Here is a 12,852-nt window from a genome sequence, read left to right on the forward strand (position 1 = left end):
CAAGATAGTAGTCTATTATCGACAACAACGATAAAATTAATGATTTCTTATATAGCAAAATGTAAATTAAAACAAATGAAATAAAAGATTTTGTGTCAAACTCTGGACGATCTTTTAACAGTTGAAGTAACAGATTCATTAAGTACAAGGCTGCTGTAAACGATTAAGAGACTCATTTGTCCAGATAGACCCATGTACTGCAAATAAGTTTCATTCCCCAGTATTTTGCCGGTTGACACGGCCTGTACAACTTGTTCAACAATTATTATTTTTTTCCTATTAATTCTTCTTTTCGGACATATTGATGTAACATTTAATTATTTTTCCGAATGATGGTCAACCATTTCTCATCGTTGACATACACACTGCATTTTCTTTCTTTCGCCAACATAATGGAAAATTGAATTGATAAAATTGCACGTACGTATACAATCAATGGCAAGATGGTTAGTATTATCTCGGTCGCGCATCTCTTTCATATGGAATCGCAACAAGGAATCATCAACACATAATATAATATTTTGAGTGAACGAACATTATCTAAGTAATGAATAATAACGTTCACTTGTGCGGTATGTGATTTGTTAAATTGTTTATTTGAAGTTATGTCTCGGAGGAGAGGTATGCCAGCGATATAGAAACGTTTTAGAATATCGATGTCAATAGACATATTCAAGTCTGTATGAAAAGTTGAAAATTAAACTGTAAATTTAAATCGCTAATCATGAGAAGAAAAGAGGAGAAGTGACACTCATCGAAATGGTTTTTCAGACAATGCGCTGTGAGAATGGGTTGTTAGTAGGTGATTGTTGCACATCGTTTAGATTACAATCGAGATAATGTGCCATTCAATTTGTAAAACGATTTTGTGAAATGTTTACAACGAGATGCCAATATATTTTCGCCATTGTTTTTTGTTCAATCTCAAACTCACACGAAATTTAAACAGCTTTGATGACTTGGTCTGGTGGCCGAAAAGATCTAAAAAAAATCTAGTTCATCCGAGTGGCAGATAAACATAGAAAATCATTTTCGAAGAAAATCCACAAAAAAATCCTTTAAATGTTAATCAAAGGAAATCATTGAAAATTAAAGGAAAATTCTTAAAGATAATGCAGAAACGCTTCAAAATCCTTTAAAATGGATTAGAAATTTTGGGAAAATAAGGTATTTTCTTTAGAAAATGCTTTAGCACTTGCACTGATTCGAAAAACTCACCTGTTGCAGGTAACTTTGTCTCCAGATAATCTACAATAGCTGCCACAGCTGTAGCGCCCCATACAAAAAATACAGCTGCGGCAGATAATGTAGATTACCCGGACCCAAAGTTACCTGCTACAGGTGAGTTTTTCGAAACTTTTTTTGTCAGTGTGCCCCTCATGCATCTCGAGTCGACTGCAAAACAGTTTGTACTCATTAACAGTCACTAATTATAACAGAGATGCTGCAGAGTTAGCGCTCTTTATATGCTCTCTCCAGCACCGAAACTGACTGTGTCGTAAGCGAATGGTTTCTGCTACTATTTCGATCTGAGCATTTTTCCATTTGCCTAAAACATAAAAAAAATTCCACATCTCATCGGGTCATGGCAAAGAAATGATCAAACTATTGGAGCTGAGTCATACCTTTGTGCATGCACACCTCTGTCGAATTATAAACGAAAATGAAATTACGGAATCGTTTCTTCACCAAACATGCTATCAGATGCATGAACTACACAAGAAATTTGTTGGGCTTTCAGAGGATTTTTTTATTGCTGCTGGCTGGATTTTCAGAGATTTTTTTTCTATTTGCAAGAATTTTCTTCCTTTTTATTTGATTTTCTTGTGCCTTTCAAAGGATTTTCTACGATTTTGCGGATTTTCTTTGAATTTAAGAATTTTTCTCTCGTAAAATTTTGAAAGATTTTCTTTTGACTGACTTCTTATTGGACTGTCGCCCGAAAATCTTCTTTCAATATTTTCCCCTCGATCGTAGATCAAACAAAAAAACCAGCGTAATCGAAATTGGCTTTCCATTCTCAGCCACTCGGGGTTACATAAAACTCATTTGTCAAAAGTCCAAAAAATAAAAATTTTCATACAAAAATCCAAAAAAAATCTTCGGGAATCGCTGAATTCACAGTTGATCGGATGGCAGGCCGAATTAGAAAAAATGTTTTTCCTTAAATTAAATTTTCGAGTGATTAATCACTGATTTTTTGACAAGGGTTATATGGGGGTATGTGAGATTATTTGGTGATTATATGGGATTATACGAGAAAGTGATTTCCCCCTCGGCATTTTTAGGAGAGATTATATTATATCATATTCGGGTCAGCCCTTCGTGAGTTAGGGCCACCTAAGTGATTTAAGGTCTTTTGGTGATATTTATGGCAAAATAAACGATGGAAATGTAAATGACACGGCAAATGATAGGTATTGTCAATACCAATCCAGGAAAAAAAAGTTTTTTTTAATCGGGTGAGTGGACCGTGAGTTAGGGCCTTAGAAGTGAAATGCTACTAGGGCCCTATGTGTATTTTACATAGAACTCGAGTAAATTTCATTGGTTTTTCGTAATTTTTGTGTCATTTGGAAGGTAATTAAAGGCCGAATAGAATGTTGTTGAAAAAAAAATTAAATTTGGGTCCTCGGACTAAGGCCGCTACTAGGGCCCTATGTGTATTTTACATATAACTCGAGCAAATTTCATCCGTTTTTCGTAATTTTTGTGTCATTTGGAAGGTAATCAAAGGCCGAATAGAATGTTGTTGAAAAAAAAATTAAATTTGGGTCCTCGGACTAAGGCCGCTACTAGGGCCCTATGTGTATTTTACATATAACTCGAGCAAATTTCATCCGTTTTTCGTAATTTTTGTTTCATTTGGAAGGTAATCAAAGGCCGAATAGAATGTTGTTGAAAAAAAATTAAATTTGGATCCTCGGACTGAGGCCGATACTAGGCCCTATGTGTATTTATACTCAATAAATTAAAATTTTAGGGCTATTTGAAATTTTTGTTTGTTTTGTTTGCATGCACACCTCTGTCGAATTATAAACGAAAATGAAATTACGGTATCGTTTCATCATCAAACATGCTATCAGATGCATAAGCTACACAAGAAATTTGTTGGGCTTTCAGAGGATTTTTTTACTGATTCTGGCTGGATTTTCAGAGATTTTTTTTTCTATTTGCAAGAATTTTCTTCGTTTTATTTGATTTTCTTGTGCCTTTCAAAGGATTTTCTATGATTTTGCGGATTTTCTTTGAATTTAAGAATTTTTCTTTTCTATGAATATTTTCCCCACGATCGTAGATCAAACAAAAAACCAGCATAATCGAAATTGGGTTTTCATTCTCAGTTACTCGGGGCTACATACAACTCATTCGTCAAAAGTCCAAAAAATAAAAATTTTCATGCAAAAATCCAAAAAAAATCTTCGGGAATCGCTGAATTCACAGTTCATCGGATGGCAGGCCGAATTAAAAAAATGTTTTTCTTTAAGTTAAATTTTCGAGTGATTAATCACTGATTTTTTGACAAGGGTTTATGGGGTTATGTGAGATTATTTGGTGATTATATGGGATTATACGAGAAAGTGATTTCCCTCTCGACATTTTTTAGGAGAGATTAATCTCCCCTAAAAATTTCTTTTGAAGTTGACGAGTTCAGGTATAAATATAGGAGATGCGTTCTCACCGGATTGACATCCGTAAAGTTTACGTATTTTAACTTGGTTTTTGTACAAAACCAAAGGAAAAAAGAGAAAGCGAACAATATAAATCAGCGAAAATAGAGCGAAATTATTGATTTTCTGATCAATTTGAGTGATTGGTATTCGGTATTTCGTATATAGGCCAAACTATTACTAATTTTAAAAGCCGAAATAAACGAAAAATACCTCAACTCAAATCCAAAACCATTTCTTGTTATTAGTATTGATAAAACATTCCCATCACAAAGTCGCATGGCTAAAAACTCGCTACAAAACCAGAATTTATGTATATTAATAGCGGGAGTGATTGTTGAAGACACATTATAACCGGAAAAGTTAAAAAGAAAAGTTCGTAAAAAGTGGGTGTGCAAACATGAAATTCCCCAACACCGTCAGTCGGAATACGTTTAAGGCGTATGTCAATGTAAAGCATAGCAAAGAAAAATCGACGATACATTTGAACGCAATTAATCTTGACTGGGATGCCAACAACATTGACTCGTTGCGAATCATGTGCATCAAATCAATAGCTGAACATTGGCAGGAATATCCGATTTTCTCGGACATACCAAACGTTGAAGACCGAAACTATTTACTCGACATTGTAGACACACAGATTCCAATCGGCATATTAGCCAGTCACATAGCCGAAGATGTGTTTTGGCGTCGTTGCTTTACTGACAAATGGACGAATTTCCATCCATCCGTTGTGGACAAGCCTTGGATCACAATTTTTATGGAAAAGTATTTCTCCGAAATTATCGAACGACTGAAACCCGGCCAGTACAATGAAGAGGAAATGCAAAATATTCTAGACGTCTGTGCACCGCATCTAGTAACTCTGCGTACGAATGAGCTGCAACCGGCGTTGGATGACGAAAACAATCACATCCCATTCGATTTCATTTTATCGAATCTTCCGCAACTGAAGTACATTGATTTAACGTTCGATTTGAAGAGCATCGGACAGAATTTCTATTTGCATTGTTCGAGCATATCGAGAAATGATATCCAAAGTCTAGCGTCTGGCATAAAAAAGTGCTATGAACTTGTTGGATTTCGCATCCATTGCAACAAATTGGAACCGTATATGCTGCAGTTGCTGGCCCATGCATTGGATAAAGGGAGTACGGATATCGAAAATTTAACGTTTAGCAATTGTGGATGCGGTGATATGGGATTGGTAGCGTTTTTGGACATTCTGAATCATGAATCGTTTCCGAACTTGAAGTGTTTGGTTCTGACAAATAACAACTTCAGTAAGTACACTAGGTGCTGTAACTGTTGCTTCATATAGACTAATGATCAGATAATACGCTAGTTTCAAGACTTTTGCGACTTATATATAATAAGGGACCATTCACAAAGTACGTAAGCTTCTAAGGGGGAGTTGATCGAAAATTCATCATTTTTAGTGTGCGTACTTTATGAATGGTCCAATTGGTAAATTGGTTCCGATACCTCAGAACTAAGAAGGACAAAGTCATCCTTGTCCGTACCACTCTTTTTTTGCCAGGATTTTAAGAGAAATGGAAGACATTTGCGACAGCGACAGATTTTGATTCGTATTAAGTCCAAGCTCATAGATTGTTTGCTGCAAATGTTGAATCCCTAGATTCTAGCATCTTGTATAAACTGCCTGAAAACTTAAAGTATATAAAGCCTCAAACCAACCTTGGATTCAGCGGATTCATTAAAATACGGAGCCTGAATTTGCTGCATTGGATGCAGCGCGATTCGTGTAGCGCTAAAATACAGTACTCGAAACTTGAGCTCACTGTGCTTATATACCGGCATCCACAGCTGGAAAAACTAGCCTCGAAACTACACTTATTTTCGGGTCGATCACATATCTGTGAGATGTAGATTTAACATCATTGCATTGACGGGAATTGACCTATTTATAATTTACTGTTCAACATTACCGATAAACATCCGATTTTATAAAGTTAAATTGTGCCTGTTATTCGTGGTAACCTTAGGTATTCCGCATTAAATTGATGATTCGAAAATTTCGCCATTTGTATGTTTATTTGGAGCAAAACAAGTCTTATCGGGCTATTCATTCCAATCGGCGCGTGTTATTATTGCCTCGATATACACATGATGATCCTCGTCTAAATTATTTCTAAAACATCTGTTCGCAAGGTGTAACCAACTGAAAATTCAGTAATTAATATGCAAAAACAGACTACAAATAGATTAACGAAGAAAATAATATTTGGCTCATCGATTGATAAGAATGGGAGGCATTTAAAGATCAACACCGAAACCAGTTTTTTCTGAGCAAACGAACAATGAGAATAATTTTTTTTTGTAAATTCCAGCTCAAGAGGGAATTATTGAACTTGCTGAAGTTATCAAAACTAGAAATATCCAGACACTAGATCTTCGAATGAATCCAATTGGTTGTGATGGAGCAGCTGCTATATTCGGTAAAGACTACCTATCTTATTAGTTTGTTAGTTAGTTAGTTAGTACCTATCTCATAGTTAGAGAAATATTAGAGACATTGTTGCTATAGTAATTGCACCTCCCGATTCGAAATTTCCTTTTAGTTAAAATTACAGCACAACTGACAGAAGACGTCAGTGAAATTTAGACATGAATTTGGTTCGGCTGTTTTTCAGATGGTTTACTCTTATTAGTCTGTAAGCTCAACTTTCTGTCTTTATACCCACAGCTGAAACAAACAAAAAATTTCAGGTCTCAATTTCACTCACGTCACATTGATTGCAAGTGGACCAAATTGGGTGTCAGTCCTGTTAAGTTCTCTTTAATTTATTGAAATTCTCTTACATTCAGGCATAATGTTACAAGGAACACCAATTCAACAGTATGTAGAGACTTCAATTCAATTCAACGCATATGTTCCGGTAAAGTTTGCAAGAATTTTCATAATTATTTTCCCTTTTTATTTTCAAGTTTGAATCTTGCTGGTTGTTCGATAACGGACGAAATTGAGCCGCTACTCATTCTATTTCTGGAAACCAATCGAATAGTACGTCGGTTAAATTTGTCATCGAATAATTTAGGAGTGGTGAGTGCTGTGTTTTGGTTGATGGCACAGAGATAAGGTTAAAGAGTGTTTAGTCAAAAGCCGTTAAGTTCATTATTATCTTCTGTTTTCAAACATTCATAGTCTCACTCGCACCCACAGTTGAGGAGTGATATGCATGAACCGAAAAATTTTTATTTGGAAAATGTCTTTTTGTGACGGTCACTGCATAGCTCTCCTCAGTTGAAAAGTGGACTTGACGGGTCTTGATAAAACTCTATTACAGTCCATTGAATGTGTTATTGTATGTCTGTTTGATAGGACTTGGGTGAAAGAATCGCTAGAACGATTGATGTGGCCCGACAGCTGCAGGAATTTGATCTACGGAACACGAACATTAGCGGAAATGATAAATGGATTATAGATTCTGTTATATTAGAGAATAGGGATAAGTGTTACTACTGAGTTTGTTGAATATAATGAGTACGAAGGTTTGAAACCAAAGATTTTTATTTGAATAATTAGATCGAGAAATGTTCGCTATGTCTTTTGAATCAGTGAAGGTTGTTATATTTGACCGAACATCCTGATCTTATAACACTGGACAAGTAACTGAGAGACAAGAGTTTAAATATGGGATGTTGAGGAGAGTAAATGTTCGAGTTGGAATTTTTGTGGAGTGGAAAGAGTTGTGCAAACCGGAACGAGTGGATTTTTCTCTTCACACGAGTGACTCTGACTCACGTGGTTGGTGGAATATGTACGATTATTTATCACATATGGCGTGAAATAGTTCGACCAAAAACCTGTTCACCAGAGAAGTAAAATCGATTTAGCATCATCCTAAAGTCGGCAAAACCATTGCACCACAGGAATTTAATAACTTTTAGGTGGTACTTCAATGTAAATGGCGCTTTGCTCATATGAAATAAGCAATCAGGTCAGGCTATAACGTCCCCACTCGTCAAAATAAAACATTTGGACCCACGGACGAAATGTACTATTGCTCAAAAACGCGAGGTAATAATATGGTAAATAAGTCACGCCATGTGACGTCTGGTGTACTTCGGCTTCGCCTAGAATCGATAAACTTTGCTTTTGTGAATTTTCTAGAATTTAATTATTTTTACCACTCGCAAAAATCGTGAAAATTCGTGAGAACAATTTCATTAATACATGACATTATCATTACATCACTAAGGCTGTAAAGGCCAAGGAGTCAAATTCGCTTTTCATGCTTCGGGGCCGAAAATTATGGCAATTTTTCAAATTTTCTGCCTTTTGCATGAAAATTCATGTGTACCTATTTGGGACGGTTGATTTAATGCACTTTCGCTTGTAGCCCTCACTTCGTCCGGCCTACAATCCTTGCTGTCAGACAAAGTAGGTTCAACATGTGAAAAATGATCAATCTGAATCTGACGAAAATGTTTGCATAGAAAGACGTAATAGACTATACTGGTGACATGTTTGAAAGCTAAGAAGTGCACTTGACGAAAAGTGTGAGGACAATGCTTGTAATCGGGCGTCCTCAGCCATTTCCTAATTGGTATTGTTCTTACTGTTTCAACATTTCAATATTCTTCTCATTTGACCACTTGATGTTTTAAAACGGAAACTCGTTGGCAGCTACATAGCTTAATCGTACGAAACGACGCGTCCGAACAATTGATTAATCATCTGTGTGTACTGATCATTTTTTCTCCTCGTTCAATTATATGACCACACATCATAAGATTGATAGATAGTTTGTCTTCGATTGTTAATATCTTTTTAAAACGTTTTATTAATATATCAAACGAATAGAAGAAGAAGTAGAAAAAAAAACGGAATGTTTAACTTATCGGCTATTTATACATACGTTTTCTACTATTTTTATTGATTTATTACAACGTCCAATCACCTGTGGCGCCAACTTCTTTTGTGTAATATTCTGATGAATGTGTGTACACAATCTAATGATTTTTAAGATTACTAATTCCGCTTATTTTCCTCTGTCCCACTCTCATATCGCATTGTTCACAGCACAACAACACGTCTATTTCGTTGTTGCATTGATTAAGACTTCTTTTTACTATCCTTTATGCGCGGTCGGGTCATTCGTCATTTCAAGTAATTATCCGAAATATTAGTTTATAATGTGGGTATACGTTGCTGGTGAGAGCAAAAGCCGTAACATTTTATCACACCTGAAATTTGACGACTTCTAATTCCCTTTAGACTGAAAGAACTATCTGTTTCAGTGGCACGCTGTCACCAAGGTCTGAGGTGGTTACGTCTGATTCCTAAAGCACACAAAAATATGAGCGAAACTTTCGCTATAATACAATTAGTGAACCAAGGACTTTGTAAAGCTTTTTCAAAATCATGAGCTTTCACTATACATTATACAGCCAATAAATTTTCAAGGCATCTGTGTGCATGTGTAAAGCTATCAATAATTTCTTAACGATCATTTTGGAATATTGTCATACTTAAGTTGAGGTTGATTTAAGATGATGCTTTGTTAACAGTACCGCTTCAGATAATTATACGCGATAATAATTGAGTGTGCGAGAAACACTTGTTTCATTAATACAAATAATGAAATTAAATTTGTTGTCGCAAAGACCTAATTCAATAAACCACACGCGCAACATTCATATTTACTAAGCGTGTGGAACATGATTAGGCCTCTTGTTTTACAAAGACAGAAATATTTGAATTTCAAACACACTTTTCGGTGACATGTCCGAAATTTCTCAGTATTTGCCTTCTATAGCACAGAGAAACCAATTAATCGGATAGCAGAAGTTAGAGTCATTCAAAGCTGAAGACGTAAGGACTTGAACTGTAAGCTTAAAAGTTTGCACGTTTGAAGAGCTTTTGACCGCTTTTCGCTTGTCACTGATATTGCGACAGATGTGGAATGAAAGCTTTGCTTCCACAAAACAAATCTGTTTATCGAACTAATGTAATGTTATTAAACTTAGACTGCAGAACCCAGCGAATGTAGAAGTTTAACTGCCTATCGACAATTCAACTTTCATCGCCTAGCTTTCCAAATGTTTCGGTTTAAAGATCTTTCAATAAAAAATAAATTTTTAGTGAGAGACTGGCTCGTCAATTTTATTTCAAATTATGAGTAGTCCATCCAACAAAAAAAAGAGTAGTTTCCTCTTAGCATGTACATTGGACGGTACGACACATACAAAAACCTTTCTCTCTCTCTGCGGCGCTTCGTTTCGGAATTGGTCGGTATGGATAAGATTTGCCTGATGCTGTGCATAGTTTTCTTGGTGCCTCTATCGGACAGTCGTAGTTACAGCCTTCACCGCAGATAGCTATATCACCCCTATTTGCAGTCGTACCCTGAATTGAAGCGTAAAAATTTATTTCATTGAACGAAAAATCGACGATTTTCTACATACCTTCAAAAGTACGAAAGCTACCATCAGGAAAATGCCCAAAAAAATCTTCATTTTCACGTTACACTGGTAACTGTTTAACTTAGAGAATGCTGTAAACGTTCTTGTTCTTGTTTTTATATTTTCCCCGTATATATAGGCAACTTACCTAAAAATGTAGATGTAAAAATATGGAAAAAACAATTGTGAAAACACAAGTTATTTGAATGTTCTAGACTAACATGTGTCTGTACTGAGTGTACACTCAAAGAAAAAATTCGTTTCATAGGCGGTGTAATGTGAAGAACTGCGAAACTAATTTTGCATAAACTTTGACGCTTCCGTAAAAGAAAACAAGTCATCTTACATTTTACTAAAGGACGTAATCTAGTACTTAAACATACCCAAATACACACAAGATCTATACGCACACCGAGGCGGTAGCACTAGAGAAGTACAAACGGAACGTGTCTTCTGACACTATGGGTTCGTTACCTCCCAAACGATTCACTACTTCTTCACCAATACTCTCTCAATACAATAAAGTACATAAACAGCAAGGATGACGAACTTCACTTTTTAATCCAACATAGTGTTTAAGTCAGAGAGATGGAGAAACGACAACATTGTTCCATCTCGGGGTCTGCTGTCAGATTTTTTTGTAGCATCGATGACAGCAGACCCTGAGTTGATTTTCCATCTCGCTCTACTTAAACACCGTATTCAGTTTTCTTTAATTAGTACATAAAGCCAAAGAAAAGTTAATTGAAAACAGCGGAGCCCAACCAGGGACTATTATTGGCAAAACCGAATTTACTGTTTGCCGAATTTCCAGAAACATAATTTCGGTGTATAGGTCCTGAGCGCTATCAAAAATTCACCTCTGAAGTCACTTCACAGATTTTTGAGCCTTTCTTTTCACCCCGTTCGTTGGAATATTTTTGTAGACGAGACAAAGAAGCAAAGATAGCGATATTGTGTCAAGATCCGGTTATAAGTAATTGCAAAAAATGAAATATAGACTATTCAAGCATCGCCCTCACCATCGTACGCCAGTCATCCGAGATTTTATTTCATTCGTTCGGCTGATGATGTTTAGTCTCATGGTGCCAATAGTTATACTATTTGTTTGCCACACAGTTAACACTAAAATGTGCTAATAACCAATGACGACAACAGTTATTTCACCATTATTTAAACGCTATCCTCACCAAAAGAGACTAGAGAAATGATAACAGATGGCGCTGCGCTGGTAGAAAGTAGCTCCATCTGTTATTTCTCTGATAGCTATTGTAGAGACAGAGAAATGATAAGTTGGTACGCCTGTGGCGAGATAGAAGGAAGGCTACTATGGAAGAGAATGTGAGAGAATTTGTGTTATACAAATTCTCTACCATAGGAGCCAACTGTCATTCCAATGTTACTTCTATCTCGCCACAGACGTATAAACCTATCATTTCTCTGTATAGAGACCTAATTAATTTTTTTTTGTTCTCCTGTCAATTTGAATATTACTGTCAAAAATAAAAACTTGAATTAGATATCTTTCGTGTCGCTATGTTTAACTACAATTACATGCAAAGTTGAGTGGAAGGATGAGTGTTTATGTTTATATTATGCTTTAGTTATGGAAAAAACGGTAAGGGGCTAATTGTTCATAAGAGACTTTCGCGTTTTCTCCCCTTGCACGAATTCTCACATCTTTACCGAGCTGCGAATTCTCATTATTTACCATCTGCACTCGAGTGCTAATAGTCACTGAGCCTTTTAATTAAGCTCATCGTTTCCACATACATATGAATCTAACGCTATGACAACCATTTCATTAATTAGGTAGACAATTATTTTTTTTCCCTTTTCAAAGTCTTGTTATTTACTTTCTTTTAATTCGTACTCGATAAATCTTTCAATTAACTTTGATACAATATCCCTCTACTTGGACAATTCACCGATAATTGATTTTAGAATCGCATTAATTGCTTTTAATTATCTCATTTCGTATAAAATACATCGATAGACGGTTTGAATCAAACCGTTTTTTTATCATTCGCTATATAAAAAAAACGGCGCATTCAACACAAAAATAATAATGGGAAAATTTTACAAAAATGGTATGTAACAATCCACGAATGGTGCAATTGATGCACATGTTTATGAAACTGAAAAGTTTATTATATAGCCAATACGACAAGTTTTTATTGAAAATATTATTAGTTATGCGGTGCATTTGCGTTATTCATGTTTGGATATAGAGTGAGCGCCACTCTATAAAAATTCTTTCGGTAAACTTGTCTTGCTCGCTTATAACAAAGTTTTTTTTCTGTTGCGGTGTTGTAGGTAGTAGAATTTTGAGTAAATATTATGAATGCATTGGATGAAGTAAATGAAGTAGGAGACTTGATGACAATTTTGTCTAAAGAACGAGTTACCGTAATTCATTGCTCTTATAACTGCAACTTTTTAGAAACAATCATCTGTTTCGACGACGAGATCAAAAGTCAGAGGCGAGCGCTGACCAGTGTTCTATTATATTTAGCAAAACCTATAGTAAGACTATCGAAGTAATAGATTCGGTACAAAATATTAGATGGTACACGTAAGCCAAAGAAGTAACAGATTCGATCGTTATAATTGAATTGCAGTGAATAATTTGAGCGAATTGTAAATTGAGTCAATACTACTTCCGTTTTGTCGTTATTCGCTCTATATTCGTGGACAAAAAACTTTAACTTTAAATCCAACATGTGTGTTCGATAGCCATGCAAGTGAT

At 35.6% G+C, this 12,852-nt stretch overlaps 1 protein-coding gene across 1 annotated transcript; it reads left to right on the top strand.

Moving 5' to 3' along the window:
• The first annotated feature begins 3,950 nt into the window (after positions 1-3,950).
• LOC119075722 (dynein regulatory complex subunit 5) lies at positions 3,951-7,179 on the top strand. Its single transcript, XM_037182258.1, has 5 exons — positions 3,951-4,957; positions 6,026-6,133; positions 6,504-6,534; positions 6,624-6,738; positions 7,018-7,179. The coding sequence occupies exons 1-5, from the start codon at positions 4,072-4,074 to the stop codon at positions 7,159-7,161; spliced, it is 1,284 nt and encodes a 427-aa protein (XP_037038153.1). The 5' UTR covers positions 3,951-4,071; the 3' UTR covers positions 7,162-7,179.
• Positions 7,180-12,852: the final 5,673 nt, after the last annotated feature.

The sequence above is a fragment of the Bradysia coprophila genome, unplaced genomic scaffold (genome assembly GCF_014529535.1).
Source record: "Bradysia coprophila strain Holo2 unplaced genomic scaffold, BU_Bcop_v1 contig_232, whole genome shotgun sequence".
NCBI lineage: Eukaryota > Metazoa > Arthropoda > Insecta > Diptera > Sciaridae > Bradysia > Bradysia coprophila.